General features: G+C 45.5%; 2 protein-coding genes across 5 annotated transcripts in view; one reads left to right on the top strand and one right to left on the bottom strand.

Moving 5' to 3' along the window:
* Window positions 1-9,613, top strand: part of edaradd (EDAR-associated death domain) — a 123,317-nt gene extending 113,704 nt beyond the window's left edge. For 2 of the 4 annotated variants that reach the window (XM_038814741.1, XM_038814716.1), the window contains exon 6: window positions 7,915-9,613. In XM_038814741.1, the coding sequence (XP_038670669.1) occupies window positions 7,915-8,294 (380 nt within the window). In that variant the 3' untranslated portion in view covers window positions 8,295-9,613. The remainder of the gene's footprint in view (window positions 1-7,914) is intronic. The other 2 variants (XM_038814725.1, XM_038814734.1) reach the window with 2 other exon arrangements.
* A 5,195-nt stretch (window positions 9,614-14,808) lies between these two features.
* si:ch211-125o16.4 (neuroblast differentiation-associated protein AHNAK) overlaps window positions 14,809-22,530 on the bottom strand; it is a 55,507-nt gene continuing 47,785 nt past the window's right edge. The window contains exon 6 of the mRNA XM_038794879.1: window positions 14,809-21,434. Coding sequence (XP_038650807.1) covers window positions 14,809-21,434 — 6,626 coding nt within the window. The remainder of the gene's footprint in view (window positions 21,435-22,530) is intronic.

Below are 22,530 nucleotides of genomic sequence, written 5' to 3' on the forward strand. Positions count from 1 at the left end.
AATTTAGGAAGGATGTGAAGGCATTGGAGAGATTTATGAGAATGGTTCCAGGGTTGAGGAACTTTGGTAATGTGGATAGATGTGAGAAACTGGATTTGTTTCTCCTTAGAGAAGAGCAGGTTGTGAGCAGATTTGGTAGAGGTATTCAAAATCATGAATAGTCTGGACAGAGTAAATAGGGAAAAACTATTGCATTGGCGGAAGGAACGAGAACCAGAGGACACTGATTTAGTTGAATTGCAAAAGAACCAAAGGTGACAAGAAAAAAAGTTATTTAACGCAGCATCTGGAATTTAGGATTTGGAATGCACTACCTGAGCGTGATGGAGGCAGAGTCAACTGTGGCATAGAAATTGGATATTTAATTGACGATAACATTTGTGGAGCTACATAGAAAGGACAGAGAGTGGATTAGAAATACAAAGGGTTAAATGATCTCCTGTGCTGTAACGTACTGTGGCACTGTGAAATCCAGATCTATGGGCCATAGGACCAACTGTTTCCCCAGAAAACACTACGGGTAGCATTTAGGCACTCGGGGGAATGTAGTTGTGCGGGTCGCAGTAGGCCTTGCTGCTAGCGAGGCTGACTGCAGCAGGGACTGCCCCTGCCATCAAGTATAATAAATAACTACACTTCTGAACGGGGGCACGTTTGGCAAATCTGGGGTCAGGAAGAGGGGTGGGTCAAGAAAATCAATCGTGAGGGCAGCACGGTGGTGCAGTGGTTAGCACTGCTGCCTCACGGTGCCAAGGACTCGGGTTCGAACCTGGTCCTGGGTCACTGACTGGGTGGAGTTTGCACATTCTCCCCCTGTCTGCGTGGGTCTCACCCTCACAACCCAAAGATGTGCAGAATAGGTGAATGGCCATGCTAAATTGCCTCTTAATAGGAAAAAAGAATTGGGTAGTCTCAATTTATTTTTTAAAAAATCAATCGTACAAAGATTATTTTGAGTGCTTTCGTTGCCACTGATGAGATTCTCTGAAACATGCATCCCATTCCACCCTCACATTTTCTCCCGATCATTCCTAGACCTGCATTCATAGACCATAAAACTGTAAGTTATTTGTCAATAACATTGTTTTTTTGTTTTTTTTTAATAAACAATTTTATTGAGGTAGTTTTTGGCTTTATAAACAGTTACAGACATCATCAGAAAGAAATCAAAAAAGGCAAAAATGTGCAAACATCCACGTACTTTCAATACTTCCATCGTAACATATTGCACAAGCCCGCTCCCCTCCCACCGGTACTACCCGCCATATTTTCCTTCCTACTCTACTCTACCCCCCCCTCCCCCCCACTGACGCTCACTCTCCCGCAAAGAAGTCAATAAATGATTGCCACTCCGGATGAACCCCTGCACAGATCCCCTCAAGGCAAACTTAATTTTTTCCATCCTCAGGAAACTCGACATGTCTGCAAGCCACCACTCAGTCTTCGGGGGCTTTGAGTCCCTCCGCGCCAATAATATTCGTCGCCGGGCTATCAGGGAAGCAAAGGCCAACACATCGGCCTCTTTCTCCCCCTGGACGCCCGGGTCTTCCGAAACCCCAAAAATTGCCACCCCTGGATTCATCACCACCCTTGTTTTTAGCACCTGGGACATGACCCCCGCAAATCCCTCCCAGTACCCCCTCAGCTTAGGGCATGCCCAAAACATGTGAACATGGTTCGCTGGTCCACGCACCTAGCGCATTTGTCCTCTTTCCCGAAAAATTTGCTCATCCGAGCCACCGTCATATGGGCCCGGTGAACGACCTTAAATTGGATCAGCCCGAGCCTAGCACATGTCGCGGTCGAATTTACCCTACTCAGGGCCTCTGCCCACAGCCCATCCTCCATTTCCCCGCCTAGCTCCTCCTCCCATTTAAGTTTCAGTTCCTCTGTCTGGGACCCTTCCTCCCTCATGAGCACCTTATCTATACCCGAGACTCTGCCCTCCCCTTCTTCCCTCCTAGAGACTATTCTGTCGAGGATCCCCATTGGCGGGAGGCGTGGGAAAGATGGGACCTGTCTACGAACAAAGTCCCGCAACTGTAGGTATCTAAAATCATTTCCCTTTACCAACCCAAATTTCTCCTCCAAGCTCCTCAAACTCGCGAAGCTCCCTTCCAGGAACATATCACCCACCCTTCCCGCCCCTGCTTGCCGCCATACTCGGAACCCCCCATCCATACTGCCGGGGGCAAACCGATGGTTGTCGCAGATTGGCGCCCAGACAGATGCCCCCATCTCCCCCACATGCCTCCTCCACTGGCCCCATATCCGCAGGGTCGCCACCACTACCGGGCTGGTGGTGTACTTGGCCGGCGGCAGCGGTAGAGGAGCCGTGACCAGGGCTTCCAAGCTGGAGCCCCTGCACGAAGCCGCCTCCACCCGCTCCCAAATAGACCCCGTACCCACCATCCACTTCCTTATCATAGCGATGTTGGCCGCCCAGTAATAATTGACCAGACTCGGCAAAGCCAGCCCTCCCTCGCTGCGGTTCCTCTCCAACATCGCCTTCTTCACCCGCGGAGATTTTCCCGCCCAGACAAAGCTCATGATCAGCCCGTTAACTCTTTTGAAGAAGGACTGTGGGATAAAGATCGGGAGGCACTGAAAAATAAACAAAAATCGAGGGAGGATTGTCATCTTTACAGTCTGCACCCTCCCTGCCAGCGACAGCGGGAGTGCATCCCATCTCCGAAACTCTCCCTTCATTTGTTCCACCACCCTGGCCAAATTTAACTTATGCAGCCTGCTCCAGTCTCGTGCCACCTGGATTCCCAAATACCGGAAATTTTCCTCAACCAGCCTAAATGGTAGCCCTCTCAATCTGTTCTCCTGGCCCCTTGCCTGGACCACAAACATTTCACTCTTGACCGTATTTAATTTGTATCCTGAGAACTGGCCGAACTTCCTCAACATTCCCAGTATAGTTCCCATCCACTGGGTCCGACACGTACAGGAGCAGGTCGTCTGCATAAAGAGAAACCCTGTGTTCAACCCCGCCCCTCACCATCCCCTTCCAACCCTCTGCGGCTCTCAGCGCAATCGCCAGCGGCTCTATGGCCAGCGCAAACAGCAGCGGGGAGAGCGGGCAGCCCGGTCTGGTCCCTCGGTACAACCTAAAGTACTCCAACACTTCTCTGTTGGTCCTGACGCTGGCCCTCGGGGCCTGATCTAATAATTTGATCCAATCCACCAATCCCTCCCCAAACCCAAACCGTCCGAGCACCTCCCATAGATAGTCCCACTCCACCCGGTCAAAGGCCTTCTCGGCGTCCATTGCCACCACTACCTCCACCTCTCTACCCGCCGGGGGCATCATTATCACATTGAGCAATCTCCTCAGATTGGCCGCCAGCTGCCTACCTTTCACGAACCCCGTTTGATCCACCCCAATCACCTCCGGTACACAGTCCTCCATTCTACCCGCCAGTACCTTTGCCAGGTGCTTGGCGTCTACATTAATCAGGGAGATTGGCCTGTAGGACCCGCACGCCTCCGGGTCTTTACCCCGCTTCAATATCAGAGATATGGTGGCTTGTGACATTGTCGGCGGCAGGGTCCCTCTGTCCCTTGCCTCATTGAAAACCCTCGCCAAGACCGGGCCCACCAGCTCAGAGAACTTCCTATAAAACTCTACTGGGTATCCATCCGGCCCCGGGGACTTCCCCGACTGCATGGCCTTTAGGCCCCCCCAATACCTCCTCTACTCTAATCGGGGCCCCCAGCTCTTCCACTCGCCCCCCTCCAACTGTTGGGAATGTTAACCCGTCCAGAAACCTTTTCATCCCCTCCGGTTCTTCCGGCGGCTCCGAAGTATACAGCTTACGATAGAAGTCCCGGAATACCCTATTCAATTCTGCCGGGTCCTCCACTTTGCGCCCCCCCTCGTCCCTCACTCTACCTATTTCCCTGGCCGCCTCCCTCCTCCTGAGTTGCTGCGCTAACAGTCTGCTAGCCTTTTCCCCATGCTCGTACACCACTCCCCTCGCCTTCCTAAGCTGTTCCACGGCCCTGCTCGTGGATAGTGCCCCCAGTTCCGCCTGTAGCCTCTGCCTCTCCCTGAGTAAAACCTCCCCCGGGGACTCCGCGTGCTCTTCATCTATCCGACCCATTTCCTTGACCAATCTATCCATCTCTGCCCGGTCTGCCTTGGCTCTGTGGGCCCCAATTGAAATCAGCTCCCCCCGCACTACTGCCTTTAGCGCCTCCCACAGGGTCGCCGCTGAGACCTCCCCCGTGTCATTCACCTGCAGGTAATTTTTTATACATTTCCAAAGCCTCTCGCAGATCCCCTCCTCCGACAGCAGTCCCACATCTAGCCTCCATTGCGGGCGTTGATAGCTCACTCCCCCGAACTGCAGGTCCACCCAATGCGGGGCATGGTCTGAAATGGTAATTGCTGAGTATTCCGTGTTCTTTACCTCCCCCATACAGTCCCTGCTTAGTACAAAGAAATCTATCCTGGAATATACTTTATGGACGTGCGAGTAAAACGAGTAGCCCCTTCCTGTTGGCTGTATATCTCTCCAGGGATCCACTGCCCCCATTTGCTCCATAAACCATTTCAGCTCCCTTGCCATTGCTGAGAGTCTACCCGTTCTGGGACACGACCGATCCAAAGTCGGGTCAAGGACCATGTTAAAGTCCCCTCCCATTATTAGCCTGCGAGAATCCAAGTCCGGGATCTTCCCCAGCACTCTTTTAATGAAGTCCACGTCATCCCAGTTCGGGGCATATATATTCACCAGCACCACTCTTCTCCCCTCCAGTCTGCCCCGTACCATCAGGTATCTGCCCCCCCTGTCTGCGGATATGCCCTCTGCCTCAAATTGCACGCGCTTGTTGATCATGATTGCCACCCCTCTGGACTTCGAGTCCAAGTCCGAGTGGAAGACCTGGCTAATCCAGCCCTTCCTTAGCCTGGTCTGGTCTGACACTTTCAGATGTGTCTCCTGCAACATAATTACGTCCGCCCTCAGGGCCCGCAAGTGCGCGAACACCCGCGCCCTCTTAACCGGCCCATTCAGTCCCTTGACGTTCCAGGTGATCAGCCTGGTCGGGGGGCACATCCCACCCCCCCCACCCCGCCGGTCAGCCGTAGCCTTTCTCGGGCCGGCCCCTGACCCGTGCGTCGCGCCATTCCTGGCCCGCCCTTTGGCTGCCTCCACCCTCGACCTCCTTTCCAGTGCCTATTTCAAGTCCCTCTCCCGTCAGCAGAACAACCCCCCCCTCCCCTAACCCCATCCCCCGATACCCCCACCCCTGCCATCTACTGGCTGTAACTTCCCCCCCCATCTGACTCCCTTGACTAGCCAATCTGCTAGTCCGGTGACTCAACACTCCGGCGCCTTCCTGTCTCATTCCCATTGTTTCCCCGTCCTCCTCCCCACCCACTGGGGCAAGCCGGCTCCAGTGTCTTCCGCGAGCTGCACAAAAAGCACAAACCAGCCCAAACAGGAAAAGAAAAACACAGAAAAAGGAGAAAAAGCACATAAATGTCCATGAACAAAGGAAAGAGTCTCAAATGTTCCGCTTGGCCCCTTTGGCCCAGCAAACCGTTGAGCAGCAGTCCAGGCACATTCGGCGTTCCTTCCCACAGATATCCTCGGGCCCTAACTCGCGTCCTTGGGGCCTCCTTTCGGGACCAGCCCCAGGTCCCTCACAAAATCCATCGCTTCTTCGGGCTCGGAGAAGTAGTGGTGTTGACCCTGGTGCCTGACCCATAGACGAGCTGGGAACAGCAGACCAAACTTCATGTGCTTCTTGAACAGCACCTCCTTGACATTCTTAAAGGCTGCTCGCCGCCGAGCCACCTCCTGGCTTAGGTCCTGATAAATGCGGAGAACACTGTTGTTCCACGTGCTGCTCCTGGCGCTCTTTGCCCACTGCAGCACCCGCTCCTTGTCCACGAACCTGTGGAACCTAATCACCATCGGGCGGGGGGGTCCGCCCGGCCGCCCCTGCCTTGCCTGCACTCTGTGTGCCCCCTCCAGCTCCAGCGGTCGCGGAAAGGCTTCGGCCCCCATCAGCTGCTTCAGCAGGTCTGCTACAAACGCTGCGGCATCAGCTCCCTCAGCCCCCTTCCGGGAGGCCGACCATCCTCAGATTGTTCCTGCGGACTCTGTTCTCCAGCTCCTCCACTCTGTCCAGCAGTCTTCTCTGCCGCTCTTTCAGGCCGTCCACTTCTAGCGCTGCAACCGTTTGCGCATCCGCCTGCTCCTCCACCGCTTCTCCCAGCTCCTTAACTTTAACATCCTGGGCGTCCAGCCTCTGGTTCACCGCTTTCTGGATTGGGTCCAAGCTGTCCCGCTTCAGCGCTTCAAAACTGGACTTCATTACCTGGAGCATGTTATCCAGCGCCTGCTGGATTGCTGAGTCCGGGGTCCGTGTGTCCGCCATCTTAGGTCCCAGGTAATTTTCTTCAGGTCCTTGTCTCTGCCCCTTTTTCTCCTTCTTCTTCTGCCTTCTGGACTCCCGCTGTTCCATGTGCCGCAGCCCGCTCCTCAGCACCTTCGCTGCCGCCTTCCTTCGCCCAGCTCCTTAAATTTACCTCCTGGGCATCTGAAGTGGGTCCAAGCTGTCCCTCCTCAGCAACTCCAAACTTTTTTTCCTTATCCTGGAGGAAGGAAGGTCCGTGGGTCCGCCATCTTACCCTTCAGGTCAGTTTCCTCCTTGCCTCCGTCTCTCTCTCTCTCTTTCTTCCTCTACCTGCTGGCCTCCCACGATTCCATCCGCTGCAGCCCGCTCTCCTCTTCTTTCACGGCAGCCTTTTTGCCGCTCCCGTGGTCCCGCTATCGCGGGGAATCAGCTGTTAAGCCCCGCTGGAGTGAGAGCCCGCCGAATGTGCGGCTCACTCGAACATCGCCGCCACCGGAAGTCTGTCAATATCATTGTTAAACCAGTTGTTAAATGTGAATTCTAATAAGGTTGATTTTATTCATTAGTTTTATTTATGTTACTTTCAGTATAATTAATTTTCTCCTTCCATTTTTGTTTTCACCTTGAGCTGCTAGCTATATCCTCAGCAAAAACAGCACATTGACTACCCTAATTGAGTGGAATGGCAATTGCAAACTTATAATTTTGATCCCAGGTTTTTAAGAACATCTCTGTTTTTTTTCCAGATAATAGTTTCTTGGTGTGTTTGTGCATAGAATATAATCTGAATAACTGTTTTGAATATAATGAAACATTTGTGAAACAAGAGAAGTTACAGTACAGAACATTTGCCTTCTTTAACTATTGACCTTAGATGCCAGGGGTTATGGGATGGGGAAAAGAAATGGCATTTAAAGCAAAATCCAGATCCAGCAGGGGCCCATTCTAGCTCTGTGGCAAAATTAGGCACTTTCAGGGGTGGGCCTATAAAATGATTGCCAGTGGGCATACGGTATGATAAACCAATGTAAATGAGGAAAATACATCCCACAACCTATTGTGCACATTTACAGCCTTTGATTTAAAGGACTGCACTCCTGAGCAGATTTTAGATTCGCTCAGTACAGCTCTAAATAAAAGAGTGGAAATATTAAGATAAGGGCCAAGCAAGTCATCCAGATTTACATGCTGGTAGTGTTTGCTACCCCCAGAACAACTTGAGGCAAACCACAACTTCCACATTCAAACATAAATTGGCTCCCCCATTGTGGTTCCATTGGTTCCATCGTGGCTCTGAATGGTAGAAAACTATTGGAACTGTAAGATCCGAGCCCTTGATTTTGCTCTCACCTGATGACTACATGTGCTAATCTTCGAATCAGGAGTGGAAATGCATGGATCTTTGTTTGTACTATAGCACCTCTAGTGATAAATATAGACATGATCTCTTAGAGATATTTGTGGAAAACATTTCTTTGGAGGGCCTGAATGCCTCAAGAATATTTCCTAAAACTAATCCCCACTTCTTGGTTACAGATATGAAAAACAGTAAACCATGTACAGATTGCTCAGAAACTACATGTAAGCATTCATCGTTGAGCATCTCTCCTCCTTGTATCGGTGACTTGATGAATGATGAAGATTTACTGTACACACTGAGGTTAAAGCTGGATCCCTACCATCCAACTATCAAAAACTGGAGGAACTTTGCCAGCAAATGGGGCATGACCTACGATGAACTGTGCTTTTTGGAGCAGAAACAACAAAGTCCCACTTTAGAGTTCTTATTGAGGAACAGTGAACAAACAGTAGCACAGTTGATTGACCTGTGCAAGTTTTACAAGAGGGTTGATGTGCTAAAAGTGCTGGAGACATGGGTGGAGAAAGAGTGGCCGAAGCAGTGGCATACAAATTAAAATAAACCTTGAAAAAAAAGAATTCATACATTTTCTAGTTGTAATCATTTCACTTCATTTTTTTCTATCAATTTGCATCAAATGGAAATTCTGAATTTTGGACAATTAAGTTTTGGGGAAAATATGTATGAACTGACGGAAAAGAATTAAGCAAGCACTAAATAGTCGAAAAAGTGTATTGATGTATGGTTGTATCTCAATTCCCCCTACAGCTGAATATTTCCTTGTTCTTCATTGTACATGTAGTCCATTGAAACAACAGGACAACCCATAACACAGAATAAGGGGTTGGGAAATTTTTTATATCTTAATGGAGTCAAATGTTATATTTCTAGTTTGAGCTCTGCTTTGTAGCTATACTTTTAAACCAAAACCTAAAGTTTGTTTGTATATTTAAACTGACTCATTGTCATACTTTCTGTCCACACAGAAGTGGCATATAATTTAGGACTGGCTTCCATGAAATTGGGATATTTCCTGAATGCCCCTGTAATTGTTACAACGTGCTGTATTATTTTTTTCCTTGAGTCCAGTGCCTTTTGGGGAACACCAGTTTACTCCTGAAGACTACCTTGCACCGTAAAACTATACAATATGAGTTCACCTCTTGGCTACTGAAATGTATTCTTCCAGTTTTTCTTGTCTCAAGTACTACACCTAAAAAAAGTTAATAAGTTTTGCTTATTATTCAAATCATTCAAATGAATCGCAATATTGCTGATTGAAACTGATTCAGTTATGTCACATGCAATGATACCTTTTTGATTTTCAATAGATGCGAAGATTGCTGTAAATAATTTCCCAGCACTACAAGCTTACTGATTCTTTGAAACTAAAGTTTTTAACAGCAGGCACAAGCTGCCAGAAAGCATGGTTGAGGTCAGAATACCAGATGTATTTTTTAAAAACTCAAATGTTGTAACGAAGATGATGGATTTATATTTCTGGAAGGATATGATCAAATCGGATTCATTCTAAACTGTGATTTTGTATGCTAATCTGGATGGTCATATTAATCTTCTTAATTGTACCTTCACCTGGTCATCTGTAATTGGAAGTTTAGCTTCTCAACAAATGATTTTGTTTGTCTGGAAATAAACTTTATTGCTACCAGATCAATCAATTACAATATTAAAGGGTACTAAATTCACAAAGAGACCTGGCATACCCTTTTCTACTCAGTGAGTGCCTTGTGCCTTTTTATCGCAATGACAACACATATAAGTGACACTAATGTATCTCGATGAAATTGTCATTGCATTGTAGTCAGACACCAACAATAAAATGGTTTGCCAATCACCCTTTTGTGGAGGTTCCTTCTTAAATTACTATTAAATTGCTCTTAATTCTCAAACTTAAATTTACTCACTGTCCCAGCAAATTGAGGAGTAAAGACACATTTTTAATTGATAATGGGTTGAAGGGTTATGGAGAACGAGCAGGACAGTGGAGTTAAGGCCAGGATAAGATCAGCCATGATCGAATAGTGGAGCAGATTCGATGGGCCAAATGGTTTAGTTCTGCTCCTATATCTTATGAACTTATGTACTAAACTAATTCATTTTAGCACAAAAGGTTCATTTAATGTGGATGATGTAATGAAACACAGTAATTTTAAATATATTTTTTTTTAAAAGAGTACCCGATTCTTTTTTTGCCAATTAAGGAGCAATTTAGCACCTACCCGGCACATCTTTTTGGGTTGTGGAGGTGAGACCACAGGCAGCAGTGTTAACTACTGTTCCACAGTGCCACCCATTTTAAAGATTAAATGTTTTAAATCAGTACTCTTTATAACAGTGGTGGATAACCTGCAGCCTGGGAGCCATATACGCCCATCTGGGTTCTGATTGCGGCCCACGGACAGATTGTTGACTGGTGCTATGTGCAGGGTTGCCACATTCCGCTGGTTTCCATGCACATTTTTTTCCAACCGGTATGACTGAAGTGATACGTACGTAAAGCAAGGGAAGTGTGTATGCTGATTAGGCACATTGACCGTAAGAGTTGTGCCCTTCCTCTACCTCCAAAGTGTAAATATTTATTTTGTTTTTACCATTTGAAGTTGATAGTTTTATTAATATATAAATGATTAAGCAACTCTTAATGAAATATTTGATGTGTATTAAATGTATTTAATGGTTAGTGAACATGTCTGATTTCAATCTTGTGGCCGATTGAGGTGAAGGGGGGCCATTCATGCGGCCCACTCACTAACCTAGGTTGCCAGTCACTGATTTATTACGTGTTTGGTATCACATAAAGTTTCATCAAAACCAGAAAACACTAGGCAATCTCAGCAGGTCCGACAGCATCTGTGGAGAAAGAACGGAGCTAATGTTTTAAGTCTGGATGACTCTTTGTCTGAGTAAAGTTAAATCTTGAGAAGTCCAAAATGGAGAGGGTTTACAAATATAGACCAAAAATACAAATCTTCTCTTTTTGCTTTGCGTTTAGGTTAGCTGCCATGAGGTATTTGCCTCTTAGGCAAATTAGACATATGGGGCGGGATTCTCCAGTAACTGGCCGGACTCACACCGCCGGCGAACCATTCCGGCGTCCGGCTGACCGGAAGGTACGGAATCCTCCGGCGCTGGAGGGGTTGGCGCTGCACCAACTGCCGCTGAAGGGGAGGTGTGAGTTGGCGCATGCGCAGACCGGCCACCATGTTCCTGCGCATGCGTAGGGGGGTTATTCTCTGCGCCGGCCATGGCAGAGCCCTACAGTTGCCAGCGCAGAAGGAGAGTGCTCCCAAGGCACAGGCCCGCCCGCAGATCGGTGGGCCCCGATAGTGGGCCAGGCCACCATGGCACCCCCCCCCCGGGGCCGGATCCCCCGCGACCCCCCGAGGAGTGACCTAGTCGGGCTACAAGCCAGGTCCCGCCGTGATGGACCATGTTGATTTCACGCCGGCGGGACTGGCCAGGAAACGACAGCCGCTCGGCCCATCGGGGCCCGGAGAATTGCCGGGGGGTTGCTGCCAATGGCCCACGAACGGCGCGGCGTAAACCCCGCCCCCGCCCAAACACCGGCGCCGGAGAATACGGCAGTCGGAGCGGGTTTCATGCCGCCCCCGGGGATTCTCCAACCTGGCGGGGGTTCAGAAAATCCCGCCCATGACAGATATGGGTGGGATTCTACCAGCCCCGAGTAAGGCCGGATAATCCCCACAACTGCGCCATGTCGGCATGACGTCGGTCGCGGGCCACTCTTTGCGGCCGGGCCGCCGATTCTCCATGGGCCGAGCTGCCGCTCTAAAAAGGCAGAGTCCCACCGGCGCATGCGCAGATCCTGCAGCGCACAGTTCGTGCTGGGATGGGAGGCTGGAGCAGCGTGAACCGCTCCAGCACCGTGCTGGCCCCCTGCAGGTGCCAGAATCGGTACTCCCAGTGGCCCGTTCACGCCGTCGTGAAACGCAACGGCGTTTCAGACGGCGTGGACACTCTGCTGTTGAATGGTAGAATCCCGCCCTTGACCTTTAAAAATAGAAATTGGATCAGCCATCAGTGATGATGGATAAATTTTTCCCGTTCTTCTCTCCTAAAGATGCTGACTCCATAAGACCACAAGTCATAGGAGCAGAATTGGGCCATTGAGTCTGCTCATCAATCATGGCTGTCATGTTGTCATGTTCCTCATCCCTATTCTCTTGCCATAACTCCGGATCCCCTTCTCTCTGTATTAAAGATACTCAGTGACTTGACCTTCACAGCCTTCTGCAGCAATGAGTTACACAGATTCACCACCCTCTGTCTGCAGAAATTCCTCCTCACCATTTTAAAGGATTGTCCCTTCAGTCTGAGGCTGTACTCTCGGTTCTAGTTTCTCCTACTAGTGGAAACATCCTCTCTGCGTTGACTTTCTCGAAACCTCTCAGTATTCTATAAGTTTCAATGAGATCTCTCCCCCCCCCCCCCCCCCCCCCCCCACCACCACCATCATCCTTCTAAACTCCATCAAATACAGATCCAGAGAACTCAAACCACTCCTCATGCTGATGTATGCTTCTGCAGGCAATGTCTGCCCTTTAATCCCTCTAGCACAGGGTTTTCCAAAGTGCGGGTCATGACCCACGGGTGGTAAGAACAAGAAAAGTACAGCACAGGAACAGGCCCTTTGACCCTCCAAGCCTGTGCCGATCATGATCCCCTAACTTTTTTTTAAAAAAACTTTCTGCCTTACTCGGTCCATATCCCTCTATTTCTTCCCTATTCATGTACCCATCCAGATGCCTCTTAAATGTTGCTAATGTGCCTGCTTCCACCACATCCTCTGGCAGCAGGTTCCTGGTACCCACCACTCTCTGCTTGCAAAATGTACCCCACACATCTCCCTTAAACTTTCTCACCTTGAACCTGTCCCTTGTAATTGACACTTCTACCCTTGGAAAAAGCCTCAGACTCTCAATTTTGTAGACTTCTATCAGGTCTCCCCTCAGTCTCCGTCTTTTCAGTGAAAACAATCTTAGTTAATTCAACCTCTCCCCTTAGCCAACACCCTCATGACCAGGCAACATCCTGGGGATGGTTTAGCACAGTGGGCTAAAAAGCTGGTTTGTAAAGCAGAACAAGGCCAGCAGCGCAGGTTCAATTCCCGTACTAGCCTCCCCGAATAGGCTCCGGAATGTGGTGACTAGGGGCTTTTCACAGTAACTTCATTTGAAGCCGACTTGTGACAATAAGCGATTTTCAATTTTCATCCTGGTGAACCTTTGCACTCTCTCCAAAGCTTCCATGTGATAATGTGGTGACCAGAACTGCACTTTCATGTGTGTCTAACTGTAATGTAAAGAATGAATTTTGATGTGATCGTAGTCTAAATTCAAGACCTGACACTTGAATCCAGCAAAAGTAGGATGGCTGTAAATATACTAGTTCCCGTACCGGCCTCCCCGAACAGGCACCGGAATGTGGCGACGAGGGACTTTCCACAGTAACTTCATTGAAGCCTACTTGTGACAATAAGCGATTATTATTATTATAGTTGTGATGTGAGATCGTGTGGCTCGGTGGTTAACATTCCTAACCCTGAGCCTCATTTTCAGTTTAATCCCTCATAAAATAATGAAGATGTGCCTGATGAATATCAGAACTCATCTTCTAAGAAGCATTTTTACAAAATCATAAATCAATGACAGCTCTCATTTTTCTGAAGAATAAATCTTTATGTTTTCCAGTTTGAGAATGTACACAGCCAAGGAATAGGCAGCCTATGTTAAAAGTTTGAGCCACAAAAGTTGATAATCAAAGAGATCCATTTCAAACTAATTATCCGAACAGTGTTTGCTACCATATTTCTACAAATAGGTCAATTATACGGTTACTTCAATAAAAATAGTGTATTTCATATTGGAAGGAAACAATAACATTTAATACAGAAGAATAACCTTGGAAGTTGCCCACTTTAAGGCCTCTTATAAGACTAGACATTAACCAAAGTGTTTCAGTAAAAAATCTTTACACAGTTTTAAATTCTCAAAATATTAAAGAAATTGAATATTTTACAAAGTGAATTTGACGTCGAGAAACAATGAAAACCTGTACAATCCTGAGTTTTACACTTCCATTTAAGTAAATACATTTAGCATATCTGACTATGTTATCAATTGTGTTGGTATAGTAATTCCTGTTATATGTAAGTTTGATGAAACAAAGCTTTCATCTAACCTGACGTAGCTGAACATGTAGCATGTATATAAATTTTATAATAATTTTTTTTAAACTAAATTTAGAGTACCAAATTATTTTTTTCCCCCCCCCAATTAAGGGGCAATTTAGCATGACCAATCCACCTACCCTGCACATCTTTGGGTAGTGGGGGCGAGACCCACACAATCATGGGGAGAATGTGCAAACTCCACACGGACAGTGACCCGAGGCCGGGATTGAACCTGGGACCTTGGCGCCGTGGGGCAGCAATGCTAACCACTGCACCACCGTGTCACCCTATAATTTAAAAATATTAAAGATATTAAGATCATTTATAAGATTTCAGGAGATTATCAGAGTTAAAATACGTTGTCAAGAGATTCCTAGTGTATAAATGTTTTGTCAGGACTGAATTGGTAACAATTTTTGGACCTTTTAATTTCACCATATTTTTGTTGCAAATGATAGGCAGCATTCCTTGATCCCCAAATGTATTGCCCATTTACATGTATTAGATGGCAATAGACAGTCATCGTAAAGAATACAAAACTTTTCTTCATGCTATATATTTAAAGTACATAAGCAAAATGCTTTAATTGAAGTCTTGAGTTGATGACAGGCATCCTAGGTCTATAACAAACTCAGTACTCCAGACTGATCCCTTACTGTGTTGTATTTTTCATCATTAGTATTGGGTAACATCTTTGCTTTTTCTTAACGTGAATGAGAAAATACAAATTGTGGTGTTACATTATTGTCACATTTACATCAAAAATTCTACATATTTATATTGATTTGAAGGAGTTGTATATTTCTCACTAATACAGGAACATGCAACATAACTTAATAACAGGTGTGCAAGTCCTTCATTCTTTAGATACAGAGAGTTCAAGTTCTGGGAAGTTTGGTTTAAATGTCCCAGAAGAAGAATGTGCTGTCTTGGCCTTTGTGAAGTCAACTGATCCCTTTGATTTGTGAGTAAAGTTAAAGAAATTTGAGAATTTGAACTTACTTTTTTTACTCACTGCAGCATCAGTGACATGAAGAGTACTGGAAGTTCTTCCTTTCAAATTAGAGTCACTTTGTGGGAGTGTAGATACATCATCATCAAGCTCAGATAAAGATGACGATTTTATTTTAAAAGTTTCCCTTGAAAATGTATTTTGCATGTTAATATTCTCATCATTATCTGTATTTAGTCTGGGAGTATTCACTTGAGCATAAATGTTTTCAGTGTTCACATCCACACCAACTTCTCGAAAATCACCATGCAGATTTGGGGAATTAACATTGACCTTTGCACCTTTTATGTCTATGTTAGGGTCTTTCAATTTGCTTTCCTGAGTTACTCCACCAGGCATGTGAATGCCTGCACCTTCTTTTATTTTGCTTGTTGGTGGATCAATGTCCACACCAGGAGTGTAAACATTTCCTGGAGACATGTTAAGTGAAGGCTTGTTTAAACTTGGGCCTTTAACTTTTGCATCAGGTACATCAAGGTTCATGTTGGGAATATCGAAATCTACACCAATCTTGGGTTTTTTCAGGTCTGCTCCAGCAGAACCTATTGTTTTCATTTCTGGAACTGATGCATCAGCCTTTGGAATATTAACATTACCACTTAAACCAATATTTGATCCTTCGATTCCTGACATTTCTAAATTAGGCTCGGTGAAATTGGGGGTTTTCAACTTTGGCTTATTAAGTTCTGCATCTGGGATATTTACATCTATATCTCCTTTTGGAATATTTAGATCAACATTTGGCACTGCAAAATTCCCTTTAAAGTTTGGTGCAGATACATCAACAGCGGGTGCTTTTACTGACCCATCAAGATCCAGATCTGGTCTTTTTTGTCCTGACAGTCCAAAGGACGGCATTTCCAACTTTGGCATTTTCCATTTGCTTTTTGCTTCGGGAACATCAACATCAATACTCGGGCCTTTCATATCAAGGCTTGGGCCTCTAATACCCCCATGAAGGTCAGGAGCAGAAAGGTCCACCTGACCTTTTGGCGTCTTCAATCCTTTATCAGAACCTGGCAATGATACTTTACCGCTTGGCAGATTAAATCCTGGTAATCTGAATTTTCCTCCTTTAAGATCTGCATCCGGGAGGTTTGCATCAATATCCCCTTTTGGAAGTTTTATGTCAACATTTGGAGCCTCATAATCTCCCTTAATATTTGGACCAGACACATCGACACCAGGCGCTTTTACTGACCCATCAAGATCCAGATCTGCTCTTTTTGGTCCTGACAGTCCAAAGGACGGCATTTCCAACTTTGGCATTTTCCATTTGCCTTTTGCTTCGGGAACATCAACACTTGGAGCATCAACATCAATACTCGGGCCTTTCATATCGAGGCTTGGGCCTCTAATACCCCCATGAAGATCAGGAGCAGAAAGGTCCACCTGACCTTTTGGCATCTTCAATCCTTTACCAGAACCAGACAATGATACTTTACCGCTTGGCAGATTAAATCCTGGTAATCTGAATTTTCCTCCTTTAAGATCTGCATCCGGGATGTTTGCATCGATATCTCCTTTCGGAAGTTTTATGTCGACATTTGGAGCCTCATAATCTCCCTTAATATTTGGACCAGACACATCGACACCGGGCGCTTTTACTGAACCATCAAGACCCACATCTGGTCTTTTTGGTCCTAACATTCCAAAGGACGGCATTTCCAATTTTGGCATTTTCCATTTGCTTTTTGCTTCAGGAACATCAACACTTGGAACTTCAATACTCGGGCCTTTCAAATCGAGGCTTGGGCCTCGGATATCCCCCTGAAGATCAGGAGCAGAAAGGTCCACCTGACCTTTTGGCATCTTCAATCCTTTACCAGAACCTGGCAATGATACTTTACCGCTTGGCAGATTAAATCCTGGTAATCTGAATTTTCCTCCTTTAAGATCTGCGTCCGGGATGTTTGCATCAATATCTCCTTTCGGAAGTTTTAGGTCAACATTTGGAGCCTCATAATCTCCCTTAATATTTGGACCAGACACATCGACACCAGGCGCTTTTACTGACCCATCAAGACCCATATCTGGGCTTTTTGGTCCTGTCAGTCCAAAGGACGGCATTTCCAACTTTGGCATTTTCCATTTTGCATTTGTTTCAGGAACATCCACACTTCCTTGTAGACCACCAATGTCAGCATCTGGAACCTTTATATCGGTCTTCAAATCGGGCCCTTTTTGTTTGTTACCAGAAATTGAAAATGTAGGCTTTTTAAATTTTGGGACTTTAAACTTTCCTTCTGTTCCAACATCAACAATTGGAGCATTTATATCAAGGTCTGGACTTTTGACATCAGCTTGTATTTTTGGAGCTGCAAGATCTATATTTGCTGTTGGTAGATTGGCGTCCACATCTGGAATGGAAACATCTTTTCCTGACATACGTGTAGGCATCTTAATTCCTGGGCTTTTAAGTTTTACATCAGGAACATCAAGGTTCATGTCAGGCATATCATAATCTGCGCCAATTGTGGGTTTACCGAGGTCTATACCCGCAGAGCCAATCCCGGTTTTAATTTCTGGAGCTTTTATGTCAGCTTTGGGAAGTTTTACTTTACCATCAAAATTCACATTAGGTCCTTCAAGTCCTGAAATTTCTAAACTTGGCTTCCTGAGTTTTGGCACCTTCAATTTTGCATCTAGATCACTTCTTACAGCTGGTGCTTTTAAATTAAGATTCAAATCTGGATCTGAAATATTTGAACTTGGCAAGTTAAATTTTGGCATTTTCAATTTTTGTTTATTAAGTTCAGCATCTGGGATGTTTACATCTATATCTCCTTTTGGAATATTTAGATCAACATTTGGCGCTGCAAAATTCCCTTTAAAGTTTGGTGCAGATGCATCAACACCGGGTGCTTTTACTGACCCATCAAGATCCAGATCTGGTTTTTTTTGTCCTGACAGTCCAAAGGACGGCATTTCCAACTTTGGCATTTTCCATTTGCCTTTTGCTTCGGGAACATCAACACTTGGAGCATCAACATCAATACTCGGGCCTTTCATATCGAGGCTTGGGCCTCTAATACCCCCATGAAGGTCAGGAGCAGAAAGGTCCACCTGACCTTTTGGCGTCTTCAATCCTTTATCAGAACCTGGCAATGATACTTTACCGCTTGGCAGATTAAATCCTGGTAATCTGAATTTTCCTCCTTTAAGGTCTGCATCCGGGATGTTTGCATCGATATCCCCTTTTGGAAGTTTTATGTCAACATTTGGAGCCTCATAATCTCCCTTAATATTTGGACCAGACACATCGACACCAGGCGCTTTTACTGACCCATCAAGATCCAGATCTGGTCTTTTTTGTCCTGACAGTCCAAAGGACGGCATTTCCAACTTTGGCATTTTCCATTTGCCTTTTGCTTCGGGAACATCAACACTTGGAGCATCGACATCAATACTCGGGCCTTTCAAATCGAGGCTTGGGCCTCGGATATCCCCCTGAAGATCAGGAGCAGAAAGGTCCACCTGACCTTTTGGCGTCTTCAATCCTTTACCAGAACCTGGCAATGATACTTTACCGCTTGGCAGATTAAATCCTGGTAATCTGAATTTTCCTCCTTTAAGATCTGCATCCGGGATGTTTGCATCGATATCTCCTTTCGGAAGTTTTATGTCGACATTTGGAGCCTCATAATCTCCCTTAATATTTGGACCAGACACATCGACACCAGGCGCTTTTACTGACCCATCAAGACCCATATCTGGTCTTTTTGGTCCTAACATTCCAAAGGACGGCATTTCCAATTTTGGCAATTTCCATTTTGCATTTGTTTCAGGAACATCCACACTTCCTTGTAGACCACCAATGTCAGCATCTGGAACTTTTATATTGGTCTTCAAATCGGGCCCTTTTGGTTTGTTGCCAGAAATTGAAAATGTAGGCTTTTTAAATTTTGGGACCATGAACTTTCCTTCTGCACCAAAACCACCAACATTCGGAGCATTTATATCAAGATTTGGACTTTTGACATCAGCTTGTATTTTTGGAGCTGCAAGATCTATATTTGCTGTTGGCAAATTGGCGTCCACATCTGGAATGGAAATACCTTTTCCTGACATACGTGTAGGCATCTTAATCCCTGGGCTTTTAAGTTTTACATCAGGAACATCAAGGTTCACGTCAGGCATATCATAATCTGTGCCAATTGTGGGTTTACCGAGGTCTATACCCGCAGAGCCAATCCCGGTTTTAAATTCTGGAGCTTTTATGTCAGCTTTGGGAAGTTTTCCTTTACCATCTAAATTCACATCAGGTCTTTCAAGTCCTGACATTTCTAAACTAGGCTCGGTGAATTTGGGGCTTTTAAACTTTGGCTTATTAAGTTCTGCATCTGAGATGTTTGCATCTATATCCACTTTTGGAACATTTAGATCAACATTTGGCACTGCAAAATTCCCTTTAAAGTTTGGACCAGACACATCGACACCAGGTACTTTTACTGACCCATCAAGATCCATTTCTGATCTTTTTGGTCCTGACAGTCCAAAGGACGGCATTTCCAACTTTGGCATTTTCCATTTGCTTTTTGTGTCCGGAACATCAACACTTGGAGCATCGACATCAATACTCGGGCCTTTCATATCGAGGCTTGGGCCTCTAATACCCCCATGAAGATCAGGAGCAGAAAGGTCCACCTGACCTTTTGGCGTCTTCAATCCTTTATCAGAACCTGGCAATGATACTTTACCGCTTGGCAGATTAAATCCTGGTAATCTGAATTTTCCTCCTTTAAGATCTGCATCCGGGAGGTTTGCATCGATATCCCCTTTTGGAAGTTTTATGTCAACATTTGGAGCCTCATAATCTCCCTTAATATTTGGACCAGACACATCGACACCAGGCGCTTTTACTGACCCATCAATATCCATATCTCGTCTTTTTGGTCCTGACAGTCCAAAGGACGGCATTTCCAACTTTCGCATTTTCCATTTGCCTTTTGTTTCAGGAACATCAACACTTGGAGCATCGACATCAATACTCGGGCCTTTCAAATCGAGGCTTGGTCCTTGGATATCCCCCTGAAGATCAGGAGCAGAAAGGTCCACCTGACCTTTTGGCATCTTCAATCCTTTATCAGAACCTGGCAATGATACTTTAGCGCTTGGCAGATTAAATCCTGGTAATCTGAATTTTCCTCCTTTAAGATCTGCATCCGGGAGGTTTGCATCAATATCCCCTTTTGGAAGTTTTATGTCAACATTTGGAGCCTCATAATCTCCCTTAATATTTGGACCAGACACATCGACACCAGGCGCTTTTACTGACCCATCAAGACCCATATCTGGTCTTTTTGGTCCTGACAGTCCAAAGGACGGCATTTCCAGCTTTGGCATTTTCAATTTTGCATTTGTTTCAGGAACATCCACACTTCCTTGTAGACCACCAATGTCAGCATCTGGAACCTTTATGTCGGTCTTTAAATCGGGCCCTTTTAGTTTGTTGCCAGAAATTGAAAATGTAGGCTTTTTAAATTTTGGGAACTTAAACTTTCCATCTGTTCCAACATCAACATTTGGAGCATTTATATCAATGTTTGGACTTTTGACATCAGCTTGTATTTTTGGAGCTGCAAGATCTATATTTGCTGTTGGTAGATTGGCTTCCACATCTGGAATGGAAACATCTTTTCCTGACATACGTGTAGGCATCTTAATCCCTGGGCTTTTAAGTTTTACATCAGGAACATCAAGGTTCATGTCAGGCATATCATAATCTGCGCCAATTGTGGGTTTACCGAGGTCTATACCCGCAGAGCCAATCCCGGTTTTAATTTCTGGAGCTTTTATGTCAGCTTTGGGAAGTTTTACTTTACCATCAAAATTCACATTAGGTCCTTCAAGTCCTGAAATTTCTAAACTTGGCTTCCTGAGTTTTGGCACCTTCAATTGTGCATCTAGATCACTTCTTACAGCTGGTGCTTTTAAATTAAGATCCAAATCTGGATGTGACATATTTGAACTTGGCAAGTTAAATTTTGGCATTTTAAATTTTCGTTTATTAAGTTCAGCATCTGGGATGTTTACATCTATATCTCCTTTTGGAATATTTAGGTCAACATTTGGTGCTGCAAAATTCCCTCTAACATTTGAGGCAGATACATCAACACCGGGTGCTTTTACTGACCCATCAAGATCCATATCGGCTTCTTGTGGTCCTGACAGTCCAACGGATGGCATTCGCAATTTTGGCTTTTTCCAATTTGTTTCTGTTTCAGGGACATTCACTCCACCAATTTCAATATCAGGAGATTTTATATCTGTCTTTAACTCAGGTACAGACATATTCATTTCTGGCAGCTCTGGAGTTGAAAATGACGGGTTTTGAAAGCTTGGAGACTTTATCTTCCCTTCAATGTCAGCAGCATTCATCCTTGGAATATCTATGTCAAGTCCTGGACCTTTGACATCCGCCTGGAATTTTGGAGCAGTGAGGTCTATATTTGTTGGTAATTCAACATCTGTAATGGAAATATTAAAACATCTGTAATGGATAAATATTTAACAAAATACCTTTTAACTCGTTTACTTTTGCATGGGGGACTTTGAGGTACATATCATTCACAATATAATTTGGACCAATCATGATATATTTTTTAGGGCGGCACGTGTTACAGTGGATAGCACTGCTGTGTACGACGCTGAGGACCCAGATTTAATCCCAGCCCTGGATCACTTTCAGCCCCGCAACCCAAAGATGTGCAGGTTAGGTGAATTGGCCATGCTAAATTGCTCCTTAATTGGAATTAAAATTAATTGGGCACTCTAATTTTTTTATTTTTTTTAAATCATGATATTTTTTTTAAAATTCCAATTAAAGGACTATTTGGTGTGGCCATCTACCCTACACATCTTTGGGTGGTGGGGGCGAGACCCACACAGACTTGGGAAAATGTGCAAACTCCACAAGGATACCTCAGTGGTGTCAGGTAGTGGTTGCGGAGCCAATCAAGTGGTCTGCTTTGATATGTATAGTGTTAAGCTTCGAGCATTGTTGGAGCTGCACTCATCCAGGCACGTGGAGAGTATTCCGCTACACTCCTGGCATGTGCCTTCTCAATGATTAACAGGTTTTTAGTAGTCTGGAGGTGAATTACTTGCCACAGATTGAAAATACCCTCATCGTGTTGTGTGGCACTACCACTGCGCCAAATGGGATAGACTTCAAACAGATCTAGCAACTCAAGGCTGGGCATCCATGAAGCACTGTGGGCCATCAGCAGCAGCAGAATTGTATTCAACCACAATCAGCAACCTCATGGCCTGGCATATCTCCACGCTATCATTACCACGAAACTAGGGGACAATCCTGGCTCAATGAAGAGTGCAGGAGAGCATGCCAGGAACAATATCTGGCATACCGAAAAATGAGTAGTCAACCTGGTGAAGCTGCAACACAGGACTACTTGTGCGCCAAACTGCGTAAGCAGCAAGTATTAGACAGAGCTAAGCAATTCCACAACAAACGCATCAGATCTAAGCTCTGTACTCCTGCCAATGGTGGTGGACAATTAAACAACTGACTGGAGGAGGAGGCTCCACTAGTATTTGCAGCAT

Source organism: Scyliorhinus canicula, chromosome 1 (assembly GCF_902713615.1).
Source record: "Scyliorhinus canicula chromosome 1, sScyCan1.1, whole genome shotgun sequence".
In the NCBI taxonomy this organism is placed as follows: domain Eukaryota; kingdom Metazoa; phylum Chordata; class Chondrichthyes; order Carcharhiniformes; family Scyliorhinidae; genus Scyliorhinus; species Scyliorhinus canicula.